General features: G+C 41.7%; 1 protein-coding gene across 10 annotated transcripts in view; it reads left to right on the forward strand.

Annotated features, from left to right (window-relative positions):
- Positions 1-4,258: 4,258 nt before the first annotated feature.
- LOC115189399 (NACHT, LRR and PYD domains-containing protein 12-like) overlaps positions 4,259-21,607 on the forward strand; it is a 118,451-nt gene continuing 101,102 nt past the window's right edge. For 2 of the 10 annotated variants that reach the window (XM_029748000.1, XM_029748008.1), the window contains exons 1-16: positions 4,259-4,381; positions 4,605-4,771; positions 4,874-6,674; positions 6,760-6,933; positions 7,201-7,374; positions 7,651-7,824; positions 8,445-8,618; positions 8,698-8,871; positions 9,039-9,212; positions 9,792-9,838; positions 9,975-10,524; positions 11,067-11,110; positions 11,737-11,774; positions 12,370-12,434; positions 12,567-12,781; positions 12,970-13,226. In XM_029748000.1, the coding sequence (XP_029603860.1) occupies positions 4,269-4,381; positions 4,605-4,771; positions 4,874-6,674; positions 6,760-6,933; positions 7,201-7,374; positions 7,651-7,824; positions 8,445-8,618; positions 8,698-8,871; positions 9,039-9,212; positions 9,792-9,838; positions 9,975-10,524; positions 11,067-11,110; positions 11,737-11,774; positions 12,370-12,434; positions 12,567-12,781; positions 12,970-13,226 (4,341 nt within the window). In that variant the 5' untranslated portion in view covers positions 4,259-4,268. Of the gene's footprint in view, positions 4,382-4,604; positions 4,772-4,873; positions 6,675-6,759; positions 6,934-7,200; positions 7,375-7,650; positions 7,825-8,444; positions 8,619-8,697; positions 8,872-9,038; positions 9,213-9,791; positions 9,839-9,974; positions 10,525-11,066; positions 11,111-11,736; positions 11,775-12,369; positions 12,435-12,566; positions 12,782-12,969; positions 13,227-13,838; positions 13,974-14,098; positions 14,232-14,329; positions 14,360-16,405; positions 16,689-17,379; positions 17,435-21,607 lie in introns of those variants that run through there. The other 8 variants (XM_029748001.1, XM_029748002.1, XM_029748003.1 and 5 more) reach the window with 8 other exon arrangements.

Below are 21,607 nucleotides of genomic sequence, written 5' to 3' on the forward strand. Positions count from 1 at the left end.
GTAGGGTATGGGGTTATATTATAGTCTACAGGGCTATGAGGTAGGGTATGGGGTTATATTATAGTCTACAGGGCTATGAGGTAGGGTATGGGCGATTGACTGCACATGACCGTGGCTTTTGTCTTTGCGCTCATTCACTTCCCGGAGAAAGACGTGTATCACGTAAACTTTCTTTCTTTGAAAAATAAAAGTCCTTCTCGTCAATTCGGCCAAGTAAAAGGGATGTGCAGCAATGGGCATTGAAACTAAATGAAGGAATAATGTGAAAAGTTTATGCCGCATCACAACAACTGGGAACTCGGAAAAATACGATGTCAGCGCACGAAAAAGAGGACAGTTCAAATTGATTTTTCCCAGTCGGATTTAGTTTTTTCCGAGTTCCCTGTTTGATATGAATGCGACATTAGGTTGAGAAACTCAGAAAGGTGGTGATCTGTTTTGCTCAGTAGTTACCACAGCCACAAAGTCAGAAGGTCCGCCTACCCGACCAATCAGATGAGGGAGTGTGATGACGTTAAAGCTTATCCGACCAATCATATAGTTGCGGGAAACGCTGCATTCTCCAAATGGTAAATCTCGAGTTCAAGTTTACATTTTAGTCATTTAGCAGACGCTCTTATCCAGAGCGACTTACAGTAGTGAATGCATACATTACATACATTGTTTTTTTCCTGTACTGGTCCCCCGTTGTAAACACCATGCTCTACCAACTGAGCTACACGGGACAAAAGTTCTGAGGACCAAATAACGAAATACATTTGGGAACAAGAATTGGCAACGTCACTAAAATTCATAACATTAGGAAAATACAAACGTTTTTGCCAAAAAAGTAAGATGTTGTTTTTCTTTTTGTGGATAACTAGTATTTAATTATTAGATCACCTGTTGTTTTTTACGCACTACAAAGCCTTGACCAGAATGACGCGTCTCCCCACTATTTATTGTTTCTGCAGTCAGGATTCACCCTCTTTAGAGAATTATTGGGTCACTTATCTGCAGGTAATCGTTGTTTTGAGCTCAAAAAGCACCTCGTAGTTGTATGTAAACCAGGGAGATAAATGAACGGCTCTTTCACCGATGCAATTCGGTTACCGACGTTCACCAAAACGATCCGTTCAAAAACAACCTTTCGTTACCAAACGACCATCACTAGTTGAAACAGGAAATACTAGTTTAAGGAAGTAGAGGAAGTAACGGACGTTATCGTCGGAGAAACATGTTTCAGAGGTTTGTAGCGTTCTTTTACAATGTCATGTAGAAAAGTATATTTGAGAAGTTAGGTTATAATAAAGAGAGAGATGATTTAGGGGGTAAGACATCCGCCAAGTTAATACAATATTGATTTAAACTTTAAATTATTATTATTTTAGGCTTATTTACATTGTTGTTGATTCATAGTGATCAGCCTAATCAATTAGATGTGATGTGATATAGGCTACAGGGCTATGAGGTAGAGTATTATTGTTATATGCTACAGGGCTATGAGGTATGGTATTATTGTTATAGGCTACAGGGCTATGAGGTATGGTATTATTGTTATAGGCTACAGGGCTATGAGGTAGAGTATTATTGTTATAGGCTACAGGGCTATGAGGTATGGTATTATTGTTATAGGTGATTGACAGCACATTAAGGTGATTATTATCTGTGGAAACTGACTCACTTTCACTTCCTGAAAGAAGACGTGCATCAGAATTATGTATAGTTGTCATTAAATAAAATAGTCTGGCTCGTCAAGTAAATATGACGTTCAACAATGTGCATATAAACTGTTTAAATGTAGTGCTAAAACACATGTTAAGTTTAAAGCTTTCTGGTGACAGATCAGGAAGGCGGTGGTCCGTTTGGTGAACTGCAGCTGCGCTCGATATAACGTCACCGGCTCATCTATGCGCATTGTGAACCCCGGGTTGAATCGTCAGCACTCCTTTTTCTCAGAATACAAACCCCCGGTGCGCCGGGCGAGATAAACTGATCGCACCTCAAGTGAACTCAAGCACTGCACTGCAGCATGCGTCTATTCACTAAACCAGGGATGGGTAACTGGCGGCCCTGGACCAGTAATAAAACATTGTTTTGGAACTCAGTCTGGGTCTCAACTTACTGTTGACCGTTAGAATAATAGAAAACACATGGTGCAGTGTGTAAATGTGGTTGTGCATCAGCAGTCAGTCTATTAGCCCATGTTAGCTACATGTTTTTAGATGGTAAATTAGTCTAGTGGCTAAACTTGTAGTCAGCATGGTTGAATTACCAACCGGGGTGGGCCCATTGATCATCTGTTGTCATTGGGGCGGCAGGGTAGCCTAGTGGTTGGACTACTAACCGAAGTTCAAATCCCCGAACTGATAAGATACAAATCTGTCTTTCTGCCCCTGAACAAGGCAGTTAACCCACTGTTCCTAGGCCGTCATTGAAAATAAAAATTTGTTCTTAACTGACTTGCCTAGTTAAATAAAGGTAAAATATTAGAAACTGCTAACATTTGCCTCCACTCTGTGGCAACATGAGTAGAATTATCTATACAAATTAACATGTTTTCTTTCAATTGCAGGAAATTAGTTAGAACATTTCTATATCATTTTCACTACGCCCCCATAGCAACATGCCCCCATAGCAACATGGCCCCATGGCAACATGTGCAGGAGAAAAGGGGGGTGTATGATTGTGGGTTAATGATATACATTTCTATTTATTCATTATTAAATTATTAAAACTAGTAATTAGGTGACCAAATCTGAAACTAAAATAATTAAGAAACTCATTTGAAAAACTAAAACTATATTAATTGATTCCAAAACAAAAATAAAATAAAAACCATCATAAATTATGTTCTGTTATTTTCTCCCTTCTATACATTGTCTGGTAAATGCTGCCAGGAAATGGTGATGTTTCTAATAGGCCTAACTTGTTCATCACTGGTCTCCCTAGACAGACAGGTTGCCTCCCACAATGTACCAATGTTCCTGCATGCAAGAAAAGATTGTCTATTATATTGAGAAGATACTCAAGTGACCGCTCTAACAATGGAAATGCATGTCCTCAAAGATGGGAGGAGGCGAGATCCGGTGGGAGCATCTAGCCAATGAGAGAGCAGATACGCATGTGAACAACAGGCCATAGAGATAAATGGACTGATTTTTATATCTGTGCCATTATAGCCTCTGTGACAGCATAGGCAGTGCCATTGAGGATATCTCCATTTTAAAGTAGTACATTTTCATCTTCATTGTCTGATTGCTCCCAACTCATAGGAATTCCCACCCAGTTGACTATTTCAAAATGGTGGTTTGCCTCAAGAGCAATGTCCGTTCTAAAACAGATTATATCCATGAGTCCTCCATCTCTATGACAACAGGCACAACTCCGATATGAAGTCGTTATTTTCTCTCCTAACAACCTGATCATTCCGAAACTTCTATTCAATCAAATAAGCCTCATGTAGCGAATGAGTAATTCCATTTTTTGTTGACCAAATTCAACAAACTCCTCACATCGTGGGCTTATTTTCGTGGACAGAGTTTGCGCTGAGTAAAACCTCTCGCTTCGCCTCTTCCTCTCTGATACATGTCTGTAGAAGTTTCTGAGGTCAGTTGGGACAGAGAGGAAGAGGCGAAGTGAGAGGATTTACTCTGCCCAAAATCTGTCTGTTATTTTATTTCACCTTTATTTAACCAGGTAGGCCAGTTGAGAACAAGTTCTATGAGAGTGTGGAGTTACGTGAGGCTTATTTGATCTAATAGAAGGTTTGTAATGTTTAGGCTGTTACAGATGTACTGATATAAGTGGATGGATGTTGCATTCCGGTGTTATGATACTGAGGATTTGTCTCCATAGATGGTTTGTTTATGTTTCTACGGTTGTGGCTAGATGGAGTAGAGCTGTAGGTCTACAGCTCCATCTAGTGGTTGAGTTGGGGACAACAGATGTTGACAAATGTCAGCAAATGGGGATCCAAGTCAAATCAAATGAATAACATATTGGACTGTGTATGTTTGAAAAAAATATGAAGTCTGATTTAACTCTTTGACCTCAGACAGTAAATGTGTTGTTAATGGTTCTTCAACAATGTTCAGAAATATTGACTGTTCTGTTATTTCTTATTGTAGCTGAGTGAGCTGTGACTTACATCTAAAATGAGTCTCTCTGTGGAGAGAGAGGAGGAGATCACTGCCTCTAAAATGAGTCTCTCTGGGGAGAGAGAGGAGGAGACTACTGCCTCTAAAATGAGTCTCTCTGGGGAGAGAGAGGAGACCACTGCCTCTAAAATGAGCTTCTCTGGGGAGAGGGAGGAGACCACTGCCTCTAAAATGAGCTTCTCTGGGGAGAGAGAGGAGGAGACCACTGCCTCCAAAATGACTCAAGACACCAGTTCTAAGAGGTAAGAGATGAATTGCAACCGAATGAAAAGTGTTCACAAATTACATAAAATGTAGGCCTATGTCATAATTTAAAAGGCCAAAAATATATTTACCAATTGCAGACTGTATCTTTATAAAGAAACATCAGGACTTCTAGAAGTTCCATTATACAGTTGTTAACATGAAGTAGATGAGGTATTGATGAGATATTGATGAGGTGATCTGTCTCCCTGTTTTGTTCAGTGTCCAGAAGCCCAGAGCAGAGTCCCCTACAACCAGCCTGCTATCAATGAAGAGTGATCAGCCACCTGCTTTCAGCCAGGAACCATTACCAGATGACAATAAGGAAGTGGAGAGTTTGGACAGTGAGGATGTGTTAAAGATCACACACAACCTTCTGGACAGAAGAAGTAAGACTGTATTTCATACAATATTACAAAGAACGGTACAAAGGCCCTTTATAAAACACACACACAAACTTATGAGTCCCTATTATCATTGTTTTCCTACAGGTCAAACTCTGCTGACAGTCCAACAAGATATTACGGCTAAACTGAAACACAAGTATCAACACATATCTGAAGGAATTGGACACCATGGAAACCAAAGTCTGTTAAAGGACATCTACACAGAGCTCTACATCACAGAGGGTGGAAGTGGAGGGCTCAATAATGAACATGAGGTTAGACAGATAGAGATGGCATCCAAGAAACAAACCACACAAGAGACACCAATCAAATGCAATGACATCTTCAAACCTTTACCTGGACAAGACAAACCTATCAGAACTGTGCTGACCAAAGGAATCGCTGGCATTGGAAAAACAGTCTCTGTGCAGAAGGTCATCCTTGACTGGGCAGAGGGAAAAGCAAATCAGGACGTTCATTTCATGTTTCCTCTTCCTTTCCGTGATCTGAACCTAAAAAAGGACCAATACAGTCTGATGCAACTTCTTTCCCACTACTTCCCAGAGCTGAAAGAGATTGACAGCATTGAAGATGGTGAAACCAAAACTGTTTTCATTTTTGATGGTCTGGATGAGTGTCGACTTCCTCTAGACTTCAAAAACAATGAGAAGTGCTGTGATGTCACGAAGCCAACCTCAGTGGATGTGCTGCTGACAAACCTCATCAAGGGGAATCTGCTTCCCTCTGCTCTCCTCTGGATAACCTCAAGGCCTGCAGCAGCCAATCAGATCCCTCCTGAGTGTGTTGACCAGGTGACAGAGGTACGAGGGTTCAATGATCCACAGAAGGAGGAGTATTTCAGGAAGAAAATCCCAGATCAGAATCTGGCCAATGATATCATCAAACACATGAAGACATCAAGGAGCCTCCACATCATGTGTCACATGCCAGTCTTCTGTTGGATATCAGCCACTGTCCTTGAGATGATACTGAAAGAGGCAGAGAAGGATGAAGTCCCCAAAACTCTGACCCAGATGTACTCACACTTCGTGCTCATCCAAACCATTGTGAAGAACAAGAAGTACAACAAAGCCACAGAAACAAACCCAAAGGAACTGTCTCAGTCAGACATAGAGATGATCCTGAAACTGGCCAAGCTGGCATTCCAACAGCTGCAGAAGGGCAACCTGATCTTCTATGAGGACGACCTGAGAGAGTGTGGCCTTGATGTCACAGAGGCGTCAGTGTACTCAGCATTGTGTACAGAGATCTTTAAAGAAGAATCTGGGCTGTACCAAGAGAAGGTCTACAGCTTTGTGCATCTGAGCATTCAGGAGTTTCTAGCAGCAGTGCATGCTTTAGAATCATGTCTGGACAAGAAGGAAAATGTTTTCTCCCCCAAAGCAGTCACTAGTGGTTATGAGGAGGAGGAGAAGTCAATCCAGTTGTCTGAGTTACACAGGAGAGCAGTGGACCAGGCCTTGAAGAGTGAGAATGGACACCTGGACCTGTTCCTCCGCTTCCTTCTGGGTCTCTCACTGGAGTCCAATCAGAATCTGTTACGAGGCCTTCTGACACAGACAGGAAGTACAACACAGAGCAATAAGAAAACAGTCAGGTACCTTTCAGACAGGATTGAGGAGGAATCCTCACCAGAAAGGATCATCAACTTGTTCCACTGTCTGAATGAACTTGGTGCCAACTCTCTAGTTGAAGACATGCAGACCTCCCTGCAATCAGGAACTCTTTCAGAAACAAGACTAGAACCTGACCAATGTTCAGCCCTGGCCTACCTGTTACTGATGTCAGAGGAGGTGCTGGAGGAGTTTGACCTGAAGACATACAACACATCAGAGGAAGGTTATCAGAGGTTGCTGCCGGTAGTGAAAACCTGCAAGAGAGCACTGTATGTTCTGTTATTGTGTTGATGTATACAGTATCATTTTAATGAAGGATTTGTGTATATCTAACAGATTATCTCCTCTCTCCAGACTGGATGGCTGTAACCTCACATATAAATCCTGTGAGACTCTGGCCTCAGCTCTGCAGACACCAAACTCCCCCCTGAGAGAACTGGACCTCAGCTACAATGACCTGGGAGACAGAGGAGTGGAGCTGCTCTGTGTTGGACTAACCAGTCCACTCTGCAACATACAGACACTAGTGTGGGTTAACTATCTTCAGTATCCACTGTGTGTTTATATATTTTGCATTTAGTTAGCATGTGTATGTTTTTAACATTTTACCATCTGGTAAATATGCAGAAACATACATGAAATGTGATAAATATATGAAACTAAGGTTAAATATCTTGAGTGAGTTAGTGTGTTTTAAACAGTCTAATCATGTCCTTCTGTTATTGTCTTAATGCATACCATTATTCTTAAAGCTTTGCACATTTAACAGTGTATCGACATATCTTCTCTCTCCAGACTAGCTGGCTGTAAACTCACATATGAATCCTGTGAGACTCTGGCCTCAGCTCTGCAGACACCAAACTCCCCCCTGAGAGAACTGGACCTCAGCTACAGTGACCTGGAAGACAGAGGAGTGAAGCTGCTCTGTGTTGGACTAACCAGTCCACTCTGCAACATACAGACACTATTGTGAGTTAAATATCTTCAGTATCCACTGTCTTTATACTGTTTATATATTTGTAGTAATTATGTTATTTTTTTTATATATTTTTTGAAAATGTTGGTAAATATGCAGGAACATACAGACAATGTGATAAACATATGAAACTAATGTTAAATATCTTGAGTGAGTTAGTATGTTTTTAACATTGGTTAATAATGTCCTTCTGTTATTGTCTTAAAGCATGTCATTATTCTTAAAGCTTTGCATATTTAACAGTGTATCGACATATCTCCTCTCTCCAGACTGGATGGCTGTAAACTCACATATGAATCCTGTGAGACTTTGGCCTCAGCTCTGCAGACACCAAACTCCCCCCTGAGAGAACTGGACCTCAGCTACAATGACCTGGAAGACAGAGGAGCGAAGCTGCTCTGTGTTGGACTAACCAGTCCACTCTGCAACATACAGACACTAGTGTGAGTTAAATATATTCAGTATCTACTGTCTATAGTGTTTATATATTTGTAGTAATTATGTGCTATTATGTTTTTAATTTTTTTTTGAAAATCTTGGTAAATATGCAGAAACATACATACGATGTGATAAATATATGAAACTCATGTTAAATATCTTGAGTGAGTTAGTATGTTTTTAACATTGGTTAATAATGTCCTTATGTTATTGTCTAAATGCATGTCACGCCCTGACCTTAGAAAGCCTTTTTTATTCTCTATTTTGTTAGGTCAGGGTGTGACTTGGGTGGGCATATCTATGTTTCTATTTCTTTGTTGGCCTAGTATGGTTCCCAATCAGAGGCAGCTGTTTATCGTTGTCTCTGATTGGGGATCATACTTAGGCAGCCCTTTTTCCCACCTGTGATTGTGGGATCTTGTTTGTGTGTAGTTGCTTTCTGCACTGCATATAGCTTTATGTTCATTTTCATATTTTGTTGTTTTTCCCGGTGTCATTGTTAATAAAGAAAAACGTACGCCTACCACGCTGCACCTTGGTCTCATTCCAACAACGAGCGTGACAATGTCATTATTCTTAAATCTTTGCATATTTAACAGTGTATCGACATATCTCCTCTCTCCAGACTGGATGGCTGTAAACTCACTTATGAATCCTGTGAGACTCTGGCCTCACCTCTGCAGACACCAAACTCCCCCCTGAGAGAACTGGACCTCAGCTACAATGACCTGGGAGACAGAGGAGTGGAGCTGCTCTGTGTTGGACTAACCAGTCCACTCTGCAACATACAGACACTTGTGTGAGTTAAATATCTTCAGTATGAGTTATTATGTGGATGTTTTAAACATGTGTTAATCATGTGCTCTTCTGCCCTCTAGTCTAGGTCAGTGTGGTCTGACAGAGGGTTGCTGTTCAGATCTGGCCTCAGTCCTGAGTTCACCCAACTCACAACTGAAACAACTGGAGCTGAGAGACAATGACCTGCAGGACTCAGGAGTTACACTGCTGTCTGCTGGACTGGAGGATCCAGACTGTAAACTACACACACTGGGGTAAGTACAGCTGTTTCAGTAGGTCGGTACTGAGCTTAGTAAAACAAATACTCTGAAAATCTAATGTTTCATGACAATGTTTGTGTCATGGACAAATGTATGGGTGTCCTACAAGATGATTGACACCAGTACACCAACCTAGACAGCTGTTGTGTGTCTCTCTGTAGGCTGTCTGGCTGTCTGGTCACAGAGGAGGGCTGTGCTGCTCTGTCTTCAGCTCTGAGGTCAAACCCCTCCCACCTGAAAGAGCTGGACCTGAGCTACAATCACCCAGGAGACTCTGCAGGAGGACTGCTTTCAGCTGCTCTGGTGGATCCCACATATAAACTGATGAAGCTGAAGTAAGTCAGAATAGATGTCCTAATAGTGTGAGCAGCGGTTGTGTCATATGTAGTGTAGTAGGTTCAGTAACATGAGGACATGATGGTAGAATTAAGGGGAAGTTTACTCAGCAGGCTGAACACTCCAACACAGCATACATCATCACCACATGAATACTCTTCTTCTGCATCTCTGATATCCTGTTGGAATTGTACTCCGCTCTGTATGCAGTAGGTAGGATAGAATACCTGTATGTCTCTAGTAATGAATTGTACTCTGTTCTGTATGCAGTAGGTAGGATAGAATACCTGTATGTCTCTAGTAACGAATTGTACTCTGTTCTGTATGCAGTAGGTAGGATAGAATACCTGTATGTCTCTAGTAATGAATTGTACTCTGTTCTGTATGCAGTAGGTAGGATATAATACCTGTATGTCTCTAGCAATGAATTGTACACTGTTCTGTATGCAGTAGGTAGTATAGAATACCTGTATGTCTTTAGTAATGAACTTGGATAGTGTACCAGAACACAACAATATGGTTTAAATGTTGACTGCTTTATTAGGTCTTTGTCAGTCAATAACCTGTTTCTCCTACAGTGTGGATCATGGTGGAGAGTGCAGGCTGAAATCAGGGCTGAGGAAATGTAATTCTATTCAATCCTAATTAACTGAATATTCAGAACTATAGTAATACAGTAACTAATCAATACTTGTTCTGTAACTACAAAACAACATTATATATGAAGATGTGGTTTGATTAAACTCTCCTTTTGTCTACAGATGCCTGTCATCTCACCCTCGACCCAAATACAGCAAACCCAAACCTGATTCTGTCTGAGGGGAACAGGAAGGTGACATGGGTGGAAGAGAAGCAGCATTATGAAGACCATCCAGACAGATTTGACCGTAGTCCCCAAGTTCTCTGCAGAGAAGGCTTATCTGGAGGTCGTTATTACTGGGAGGTGGAGAGAGATGGTGAATGGGCTAACATTGGTGTGGTGTACAACGGAATGAAGAGGAAGGGATGGGAGGATGAGCGTTTGATTGGAAACAATAGGGAGTCCTGGTGTTTATACTGCTCTGATAGTGGTTCTACATTTTACCATGCTGGAGTCCGTAGGAGATCCATCCCTGGTCCTGATCCTAACAGAGTTGGAGTGTATCTGGACTGGCCAGCTGGTACTTTGTCCTTCTATAGTGTGTCCTCCTCTGGTACACTGACACACCTTTACACAGAACACACCACATTTACTGAACCCCTCTATCCTGGGTTTTTGGTTTCTGACTCCTCAGTGACCCTGTGTCAGATAGATGACCAACACATTCAGAGGTGAGTCATAGCAATGTTTATCATTTGTTTCCCTCTGGAATCATTCCTACAGTTACATTAGTAGTAGTGGTGTGTTCTATTGTGTTCTTTTGGACCTACAGACAGTTAGATTAGTAGTAGTGGTGTGTTTTAATGTGTTCTGTTGGACCTACAGACAGTTAGATTAGTAGTGGTGGTGTGTGTTAATGTGTTCTGTTGGATGTAGAGATGTACAGTTTCCTCTCCTCACTCTAATGTCAGTCTCAAAAAGTGTGTGTGTTTGGTGTATGGGGGGTTTTAACTCATGATACCTGGTGACTTCACATCTCTAAGGGCTTTCCTCAAGATATGCAATGTCACTTGTAATGTCACCATCAGTATTGACTTTCTGGAAGTTCACATGGTGGGATATGTCACATTTAGGCACCCTACATAGGGAGCTGTTCTGTCATCATTTATACTCTTGTTGTATTGCTTATGAAGACTGTATGTATGCTGTATCAAGCCTTTATAAGTTGTATTTAGTTTAATCACAGTCTATCCTTCTGCTTTACCAACACCAGAGACCATGGTGGAGAGAGTTGGATCAAGCCTGGACCTGAGAAATGTGAGTGTTAACTGATAATTGTTTTTAAATCAAAATAGTTTTAAAGCGTTCATTATCCTTGAGTCCCAGGCAAGGAACACAATCATGATCTATTTGGTCAAAACAAACTTAAAGGTAGAGTCAGTAATATGACGTAGATGCACAAAGTAAACAGCATAGTGGGTCAATTTCTACAACAACTAAGAGCGTTGGAGCACAAGGCTAAACTTCTCTGCTGTTTTGGTCCCGTGACTACCACTCTGTTAGAGAGTGAAGAGAACCCTTGCACATGGGCAGATACTGTGTGTGACTGTGTGAGAGAGAAGTCAGGCATCTTGCTCATCACAATATCTGTGGTGCTGCTCATACAACATCATTTAGCTGACTCTACCTTTAAGCTCTCATCCTAGGATCTACCAGAAATCAGGCCCCAACATCTACAAAACATGGACCAGAACGATGATGTTTCCTGCTTCCACAAACATTAATTAATATAACACTAATGTCAGATTATTGTATGCTAATGATTATACATTCTGAGACTGTTGATCACTTATATTCATTTTTATTACAAATCTATTTAATAATTATGAATTCAATATTCCATGAGATTGTCCATTTTAAATAACAATTACTTTTGGCTTCAGGGATTCCTCAGAGCTGTAAGACTTGTGACCATGTTGAGGTAAGTCATAATGTCAATTCTTACTTTTAGACAGTCCTGTGTTCTGCTTTAGTAATATAAACACAGTCTCAAAGCCAGGTGTGTACTGACCAACCATTCATACTGGGATATAGACAGTCCTGTGTTCTGCTTTAGTAATATAAACACAGTCTCAAAGCCAGGTGTGTACTGACCAACCATTCATACTGGGATATAGACAGTCCTGTGTTCTGCTTTAGTAATATAAACACAGTCTCAAAGCCAGGTGTGTACTGACCAACCATTCATACTGGGATATAGACAGTCCTGTGTTCTGCTTTAGTAATATAAACACAGTCTCAAAGCCAGGTGTGTACTGACCAACCATTCATACTGGGATATAGACAGTCCTGTGTTCTGCATGTAGGCATGCAGGATTTCAGCTGTTGTCATATTTTATCATTCGACAGTTTAATTGGATAAATACATTAGATTAGTTACTTTGGTTAATGGGCCAGTTTCCCAGACACAGTTTCCCAAACTTCCATTGAGCATGCTTTTTAGTCCTGCACTAGACTCAATCTGTGTCCAGGAAACAGGCCCCATATGTATTACTGACATGCTTGTCCTTGTTCAGGACTCCACACACTGGCTTCAGATTGAACCCTTGACTTCCACTGTCCAGGGAGTGACAATGTTCAGGTAAAATAACTACTTTTAACATTTCATTCCACTTGCTAGTGTATTTCCCCATTACCTTTGGGAATAGTCTTCTAATCCAACCTCTCCATTTGACCATTGACCCTCTCTACCATATCTTGTTGTTGCCCTCAGGCACAGGACACCCAAAGGGAGTTATGAGTGCACAGTGTCTGGGCTGCGCTGGCTGTGTGAGAGAGATGTCATTCTGAAGTATCACTTCAGGAACTGGGAACCCTACAGTCAACTTCTGAAAGACATGCAGTACACACAAGGTGGTCCATTGCTGGACATCACTATGGAGTTAGGTGAACTGGAGGAAGTTCATCTGCCACACTTTGTCTGTTTAGGTAAAACCATATAGAAATAGTATTCAGAAAGACATTTCCATGTAACTGAGTTTCACTTCCTGAATTAATGAATGAACTATTCTGGGAGTTTGAGTTTACTGTGATCTGGTACTGCATATTCTTTGTGTTTTAGTTGGATGAATGATACAATATTTGTCTTTCTGTCTCCTTTTTATTGTGTTGTTCAGGGACCAACCCTTCCCTGAGGAATGAGATGAAGATTCTTCATGTAGAGGAACATGGAGTGTCTTTAGAGGAAGTGCATGAGGTCACCAGATTCCATGCTAAGATTCTCCATCCGAAGTTCTCACTTATCTCTGTTATACTGAGAATACTGTCTTTGAACATAGATGTCCACTGTGACGTGGTCCTCTATATGGCAGTAAAAAGGTCAACAGTCATTTCAAGGCTGTACCTGCTCCTCAGAAACTCCAGTCAGAAAGAGGTGAGGCACTTTCACTGAAGTGACAACAGTATGTTGAAACTTACTGAAGGAAAGCTGATAGTTTGTTGAAAATCTCTAGATTACAAAGACAACATGCAGCTCTGTGAGAAATCTATTTCTGTCTCATTCATTTGAAGTGCCAGTAGACAGCACTCCTCCCTCTGGTCGAAGGAGAACCCATTGCCCCTGGGCAGTGAAAGGGACATTTCCCTGTGTAGGGTGCTGTCTTTCAGATGGGATGTTAAACGGGTGTCCTCTCCATGGTCACTAAATATCCCATGGTACTTATCGTAAGAGTAGGGGTGTTAACCCGGTGTCCTGGCTCAACTCCCAATCTGGCCCTCATACCATCATGGCTACCTAATCATCCCCAGCTTCCAATTGGCTCATTAATCCCCTCTCCTCTTCCCTGTAACTCTTCCCCAGGTCATTGCTGTAAAAAGGAAATCTCTTCTCAGTCAACTTGTACACCTTTAAAATAATATCCTGGTAAAGTAGGGATAGTAGAACAATAGTCTACACATTTTTTGTTGTTGACAAAAATGGATTGCATGTTGTGTGAATTACGAGACTACATTGTTCTGACTGACTACTACATTGCTCATTTTGTAGGCTGTTCGGGAACAGGAGAAAAATCAGGTGTCCAAAGGATTTTCAGAATTCGTCCTGTCAAGTCCAAACGGGCCCTTAAAGCTGAACAGTTTGTTTGCATTCAAGAATCCCCATTCCACTTCCATCAATCCAGAGGTGCAGTTTTAGCAGGCTGAGGACATGAATCTGTCATATTGTATATGAATAACTGGAATATCATTCTATTTCACTTTCTTTCTCTGTCTGTTGTCTCAATCGTTGCACCATATGGCCTCCTACAGAAGATTCAGCTGTTACCTGCAGACACCACACCAAGCTGTTGTCAGATGATTATGAGAAACACAGGGGTTGACATTGAGATGGAATTAATCGGGGAAGATGAGAGGACAGTATGGAAATCAGTGGTATCAAAAGGTAAGAAATACTGTACATGAACAGTATGTCAATCATCAATGTCCTTTTCTAACAGATGCTATTAAAATGTTTGATATTTTCTATTGTTTGTCTTTCAGATGTATACAGCAAAGACTCTCATCCAACAAGTAAGTTTGTTTTTGTGGATGAGGTTTATAAAACGGGTTACAGAGCTAACATCTCTTCAAGTTGTGATGAAGGACATTGATGAAGGTCTTCATGAGTCATGTTCAGTGGGGTGATGAAGGTCTTCATGAGTCATGTTCAGTGGGGTGATGAAGGTCTTCATGAGTCGTGTTCAGTGGGGTGATGAAGGTCTTCATGATTCATGTTCAGTGGGGTGATGAAGGTCTTCATGAGTCGGGTTCAGTGGGGTGATGAAGGTCTTCATGAGTCATGTTCAGTGGGGTGATGAAGGTCTTCATGAGTCATGTTCAGTGGGGTGATGAAGGTCTTCATGAGTCATGTTCAGTGGGGTGTAATGATATAACTTTCAGACAGAAATACAGAGCCTTATCTGCATCACATTTTGTTTTACAAAGTGGGATTAAAAGGGATTTCATTGTCATTTCTTGACGACAATCTACACAAAATACTCTAATGTCAAAGAATATATATATTTAGATTGATAGAAATGAAATACCTAAAATAGTCGTTCCATAAGTATTCAGCCCCCCGAGTCGATACTTAGAAACACCTTTGTCAGCGATTACAGCTGGAAGTCTTCTTGGGTACGTCTCTAAGAGTCATTACAGCTGGGAGTCTTCTTGGGTACGTCTCTAAGAGTCATTACAGCTGGGAGTCTTCCTGGGTAAGTCTCTAAGAGCTTTCCACACCTGGGTTGTACAATATTAGCCCATTATTATTTTCATAATTCTTCAAGCTCTGTCAAGATGTTGGAGATCATGGCTAGACAGCCATTTATGTCTTTCCATAGATTTACAAGCAGATTTAAGTCAGAACTGTAACTTGGCCACTCAGGAACATTCAATGTCTTCTTGGTAAGCAGCTCAAGTGTAGATTTGGCCTTGTTATGTAGGTTATTGTTCTGTTGAAAGGTGAATTCCTCTCCCAGTGTCTGGTGGAAAGCAGACTGAAGCAGGTTTTCCTCTAGGATTTTCCCTATTCTTAGCTCCATTCCATTTATTTTTATCCTGAAAAACTCCCCAGTACTTGCTGATGACAAACATACCCATACTATGATGCAGCCACCACCATGCTTGAAAATAAGGAGGCAGTTACTCAGTGATGTGTTGTGTTGGATTTGCCCCAAACATGAGGCTTTGCATTTAGGCCAAAAAGTGTCTTCCTTTGTAGATGTTTTTTACAGTATTACTTTAGTACCTTGTTGCATATAAGATGCATGTTTTGGAATATTTTTATTCTGTATATTTGTATTCTTCTTTTCACTCTGTCCTTTTAAGTCGTTATTATGGAGTCACTACAATGTTGTTGATCCATCCTCAGTTTTCTTCCATCACAGACGTTGAACTGTGTAACTGTTTTAAATTCACCAATGTCCTGATGGTGACGTCCCTGAGCAGTTTCCTTCCTGTCCTGCAGCTCAGTTCAGAAGGACGACTATCTTTAATGTGTCTGGGTGGTTTAATATGTAATCCACAGCATAATTATTAAATGTCTGATTTTGTTATTGTTACCCTGGTCTTTGTATATAGTTGAATCTGTGCTTGAAATGCAATACTTCCAGATATTGTATGTATGGGGAACATGTCCACTTTGACATTACAGAGTATTTTCAGTAGATTGATGTCAAAACATTACAACTAAATCCATTTTTATCCCACTATGTAACACAATAGAGAAATCCAAGGGGTATGAACACTTTTGCAAGGCTCTGTATGTTATGTAGAATAGACAATCGTGTCAGCCAGGGTAGGCGTCAACTCCAAATAAGTCAGTCAATTCAGGAAGTTAACTGAAATTCCAATTCAATAACTGGAAAAGGGCATCTACTTTCAATGACTTCTCAATAAACTGAATAGTAATTTAATTTATTTTTTATTGATTGACTTGAATGTGAATTGACCACAACCCTGGAGTCAGCTCTATTCAATAAATTACTATCAGGTGAATGATAACTGGAGAGACTGTTAGATGTAGAAACAGCTGCTGTTCACCCTAAACACATATTCATTTAATTCACCCCCCTTCAGCATTAATACTCATTGGGATTCCTGCTGAGGAGTTTCTTCAGAATCACAGGGCTATACTCATTCAGGGAGTCAAAAACGCAAAGCCAATAGCAGATGTTCTGCGGTCAAAGGGCATGATTGGTGATGAAGAGTACTCCAGAATAAAAGCTGAAACAACTGAACAGGACCGAATGAGAGAACTACTGAATGCAGTCCTCCCTAAAGGACCAGAAGTGACGGGAGCTTGTCTCAAAGCTCTCATTGAACATGAATACCATCTTGTTAAGCACTTGAGTGAACCTAGGTAAGACCGTTTTCTTTTCTCCCTCCCTTGAATATGTGGAATGATTAAATATAGGTCAAATAAAAACATAGCTACCCAGATCAAAGAGAAAGTATTTTTCAGAATGGAAGCATGTTTTTGTGTTGCTGTCTGTAATAAATGTATCTTATTATAGTTCTATCATAGGACCATCATCACATCATTATCTCAGGTGTATCATAGGACCATCATCACATCATTATCTCAGGTGTATCATAGGACCATCATCACATCATTATCTCAGGTGTATCATAGGACCATCATCACATCATTATCTCAGGTGTATCATAGGACCATCATCACATCATTATCTCAGGTGTATCATAGGGCCATCATCACATCATTATCTCAGGTGTATCATAGGACCATCATCACATCATTATCTCAGGTGTATCATAGGACCATCATCACATCATTATCTCAGGTGTATCATAGGACCATCATCACATCATTATCTCAGGTGTATCATAGGACCATCATCACATCATTATCTCAGGTGTATCATAGGACCATCATCACATTATCTCAGGTGTATCATAGGACCATCATCACATTATCTCAGGTGTATCATAGGACCATCATCACATTATTATCTCAGGTGTATCTCACTCCTCAGTCTTCTCCATACTTTCTGATCTCTCTCTTCCCTTCTCCTCCATCCTCTGTCTTGTAGCACCTAATCTGAAGATGCTGAGGCCTGTCTCCTAGTCTGTGGACAAAGACACTTCTTCACCTAATCTGAAGATGCTGAGGCCTGTCTCCTAGTCTGTGGACAAAGACACTTCTTCACCTAATCTTAAGATGCTGAGGCCTGTCTCCTAGTCTGTGGACAAAGACACTTCTTCACCTAATCTGAAGATGCTGAGGCCTGTCTCCTAGTCTGTGGACAAAGATACTTCTTCACCTAATCTGAAGATGCTGAGGCCTGTCTCCTAGTCTGTGGACAAAGACACTTCTTCACCTAATCTGAAGATGCTGAGGCCTGTCTCCTAGTCTGTGGACAAAGACACTTCTTCACCTAATCTGAAGATGCTGAGGCCTGTCTCCTAGTCTGTGGACAAAGACACTTCTTCACCTAATCTTAAGATGCTGAGGCCTGTCTCCTAGTCTGTGGACAAAGACACTTCTTCACCTAATCTGAAGATGCTGAGGCCTGTCTCCTAGTCTGTGGACAAAGATACTTCTTCACCTAATCTGAAGATGCTGAGGCCTGTCTCCTAGTCTGTGGACAAAGACACTTCTTCACCTAATCTGAAGATGCTGAGGCCTGTCTCCTAGTCTGTGGACAAAGACACTTCTTCACCTAATCTTAAGATGCTGAGGCCTGTCTCCTAGTCTGTGGACAAAGACACTTCTTCACCTAATCTGAAGATGCTGAGGCCTGTCTCCTAGTCTGTGGACAAAGATACTTCTTCACCTAATCTGAAGATGCTGAGGCCTGTCTCCTGGTCTGTGGACAAAGACACTTAAATGATTGTAAGGGAAATGTTTATGTTTGTGCTATTCTTTTAACAAATGTCTGTGTTTTATTAATGTGCTGTTCTATAAACTAATTTGTGTGTTCATCAAGTGGCTGACTGTACAAATCCTCACTATCAGTAGCTGTAATTTGGCAGTAAACCCAGACGTTGTTTTGAGAAGGAGATATCTCAGTTTCAAGGTCTCAGCTTAGAGAGAAGAAGCCTGGTGAGGTGTTGGTCTGTTAAATGTTATGAACCAGTATTGGTCTGTTAAATGCTATGAACCAGTATTGGTCTGTTAAATGTTATGAACCAGTACTGGTCGGTCACATGAATGGAACATAACAGTAATGATTCATTAATTATGCTAAATCATGCAAATATAACTTGTCTGTGTATAGCCGTTTACAAGACAACTGCTGGGTCTGACCAGGGAGAGCTCCTGATTGACATGTGTTCTATGGTACATTGAGTTGGGTCTGACCAGGGAGAGATCCTGATTGACGTGTGTTCTATGGTACATTGAGCTGGGTCTGACCAGGGAGAGATTCTGATTGACATGTGTACTATGGTGCATTGAGTTGGGTCTGACCAGGGAAAGCTCCTGATTGGTTGGAACCTCTCCAGCTCGCTGACAATAAACAATGATTCATTTCAGATTGACTTCGAGTGTCTCTGTGTGAAAGAATTTCCACAACATGATTTTGAAAACACAATTAAGGGAATGAACTGGAATGTTCTCTTGTCCTATACAGATGGGGAAGCTGGTAGTCAGGCTAGTCAAAGATACACACCATAACGTTGACATCTTGACCAAAGACCTTCCTTATTTTCTTTATGGGAATCAACTCACTCCGTCTGAAGGAAGTGAGGAAATGGACTCACCAAAGGGGATAGCTGAGAGGGCAGAGAAGGCACGTGACCTCATCGACATGGTGTTGAGAAAAGGAACTGAGTCAAGTTCCAGGATGATCAACCTTCTTGGGGAGCTGGACCCCTGTCTTTGTTCACTGCTTCAGATCAACAGTGTTGGAGTACCAACCTAATGGTAGAATGGATAGTATCAGTGTTGGGGTACCAACCTAATGGTAGAATGGATAGTAACAGTGTTGGGGTACCAACCTAATGGTAGAATGGATAGTAACAGTGTTGGAGTACCAACCTAATGGTAGAATGGATAGTAACAGTGTTGGGGTACCAACCTAATGGTAGAATGGATAGTAACAGTGTTGGGGTACCAACCTAATGGTAGAATGGATAGTAACAGTGTTGGGGTAACATCGTAATGGTAGAATGGATAGTAACAGTGTTGGAGTACCAACCTAATGGTAGAATGGATAGTAACAGTGTTGCGGTACTGATGGGGTCAAATTGGGGTCATGATAGGGGCTGCAGCAAATGTTTGATATAGTATAATAATTGATTATTCTTATGTTGTATTAATAGAAGGGGAAGGGTTATAAGACCCCCACTACATTTATAGGGTCCTAGACTACAGATGATCAATATATATGCATTATAAGGTTTAAAATTGTTTCACAGTTATTTTCTAGTCTCTGCTTCTTATAAAGAAAATGTCTGAGAGATGTGTGAGTTATTGCATGGGGTCTGGGAGAAAGCACTTCAAAGATAAACACAGAACCCTGCAGGGGAGTAGAAGAGATAAGAGACTCGTCTGACATTCCACTATAAATCAACTTGGGGAGTGGACATTTACTGCTGAGCCCTTAGAAAACACTGGAACTGTTGTCTCTCTCTTGCAAGTGTGTATAGCTGTGTATGCAAGGGCTTGGTCTGATGAGTAGAAGGTAATGACATATGCAGTGACATCCCTAGGGCTGGACTTCGGGCTTAAGTAAAAAGAAACGGAGCATAGAAAAACGGAACCAACAGTACCAACCTAATGGTAGAATGGATAGTAACAGTGTTGGGGTACAAAATACAAAAATAACTGCACAAGTGTTATGGAGACACAGATTACACAAGTGTTGTGTAAAAACGTGTGTGTGTGTGACGACCCTCCCACACTGTCACACCGTGACGACCCTCCCTCTCTGTCACACTGTGACGACCCTCCCGCTCTGTCACACTGTGACGACCCTCCCTCTCTGTCACACTGTGACGACCCTCCCTCTCTGTCACACTGTGACGACCCTCCCGCTCTGTCACACTGTGACGACCCTCCCTCTCTGTCACACTGTGACGACCCTCCCGCTCTGTTGCACTGTGACCACCCTCCCTCTCTGTCACACTGTGACGACCCTCCCGCTCTGTCACACTGTGACGACCCTCCTGCTCTGTCACACTGTGACGACCTTCCCGCTCTGCCACACTCTGACGACCCTCCCGCTCTGCCACTCTGTGACGACCCTCCCACTCTGCCACACTGTGACGACCCTCCCGCTCTGTCACTCTGTGACGACCCTCCCACTCTGCCACTCTGTGACGACCCTCCCGCTCTGCCACTCTGTGACGACCCTCCCGCTCTGTCACATTGTGACGACCCTCCCGCTCTGTCACTCTGTGACGACCCTCCCACTCTGTCTGCAGAATTCTTTCTCTTTGATCTTGTTTTCTTTAATAGGATGTTATTGGGCGGAGCCGGAAGGGTCGTCAGTGAAATGGGACACACCTGGGCTCGGCTGTGTCCCGGGGATAAATACACCTTTCCCCCATTCATTGAGGAGACTCTCTCCACCCAGACACAATGTTGTTTTTGGTTGTGGCATTTTGGGGCTTCGTTGTGTTCATTTGTTTTGGCACCTCTCACAGCCCTCATTATCACCATCTGTGAACACATCCACTACTGACTACACACCACATTGTTACTTGTATATAGTTGACTTTATTTAATAAATATGTTTATCTATATCTCCACGTTGTCTCCCTCTTTGTTACGGACTATGAGCCGGTTCATAACAGTGGATCAGAATTAGAATCTGAATCATTTGGACCGGGGAGAACTGATCCTAGATCAACACTCCTATTCAACACCATGGGGTGTATTCACTAGGAAACAGACCTGATCCTAGATCAACACTCCTATTCAACACCACGGGGTGTATTCACTAGGAAACAGACCTGATCCTAGATCAACCCTCCTATTCAACACCATGGGGTGTATTCAATAGGAAACAGACCTGATCCTAGATCAACCCTCCTATTCAGCACCATGGGGTGTATTCACTAGGAAACAGACCTGATCCTAGATCAACACTCCTATTCAACACCATGGGGTGTATTCACTAGGAAGCAGACCTGATCCTAGATCAACCCTCCTATTCAACACCATGGGGTGTATTCACTACAAAACAGACCTGATCCTAGATTATCAGTCCTATTCAACACCATGGGGTGTATTCACTAGGAAACAGACCTGATCCTAGATTATCACTCCTATTCAACAGCATGGGGTGTATTCACTAGGAAACAGACCTGATC

The sequence above is a fragment of the Salmo trutta genome, unplaced genomic scaffold, assembly GCF_901001165.1.
Source record: "Salmo trutta unplaced genomic scaffold, fSalTru1.1, whole genome shotgun sequence".
In the NCBI taxonomy this organism is placed as follows: Eukaryota; Metazoa; Chordata; class Actinopteri; order Salmoniformes; family Salmonidae; genus Salmo; species Salmo trutta.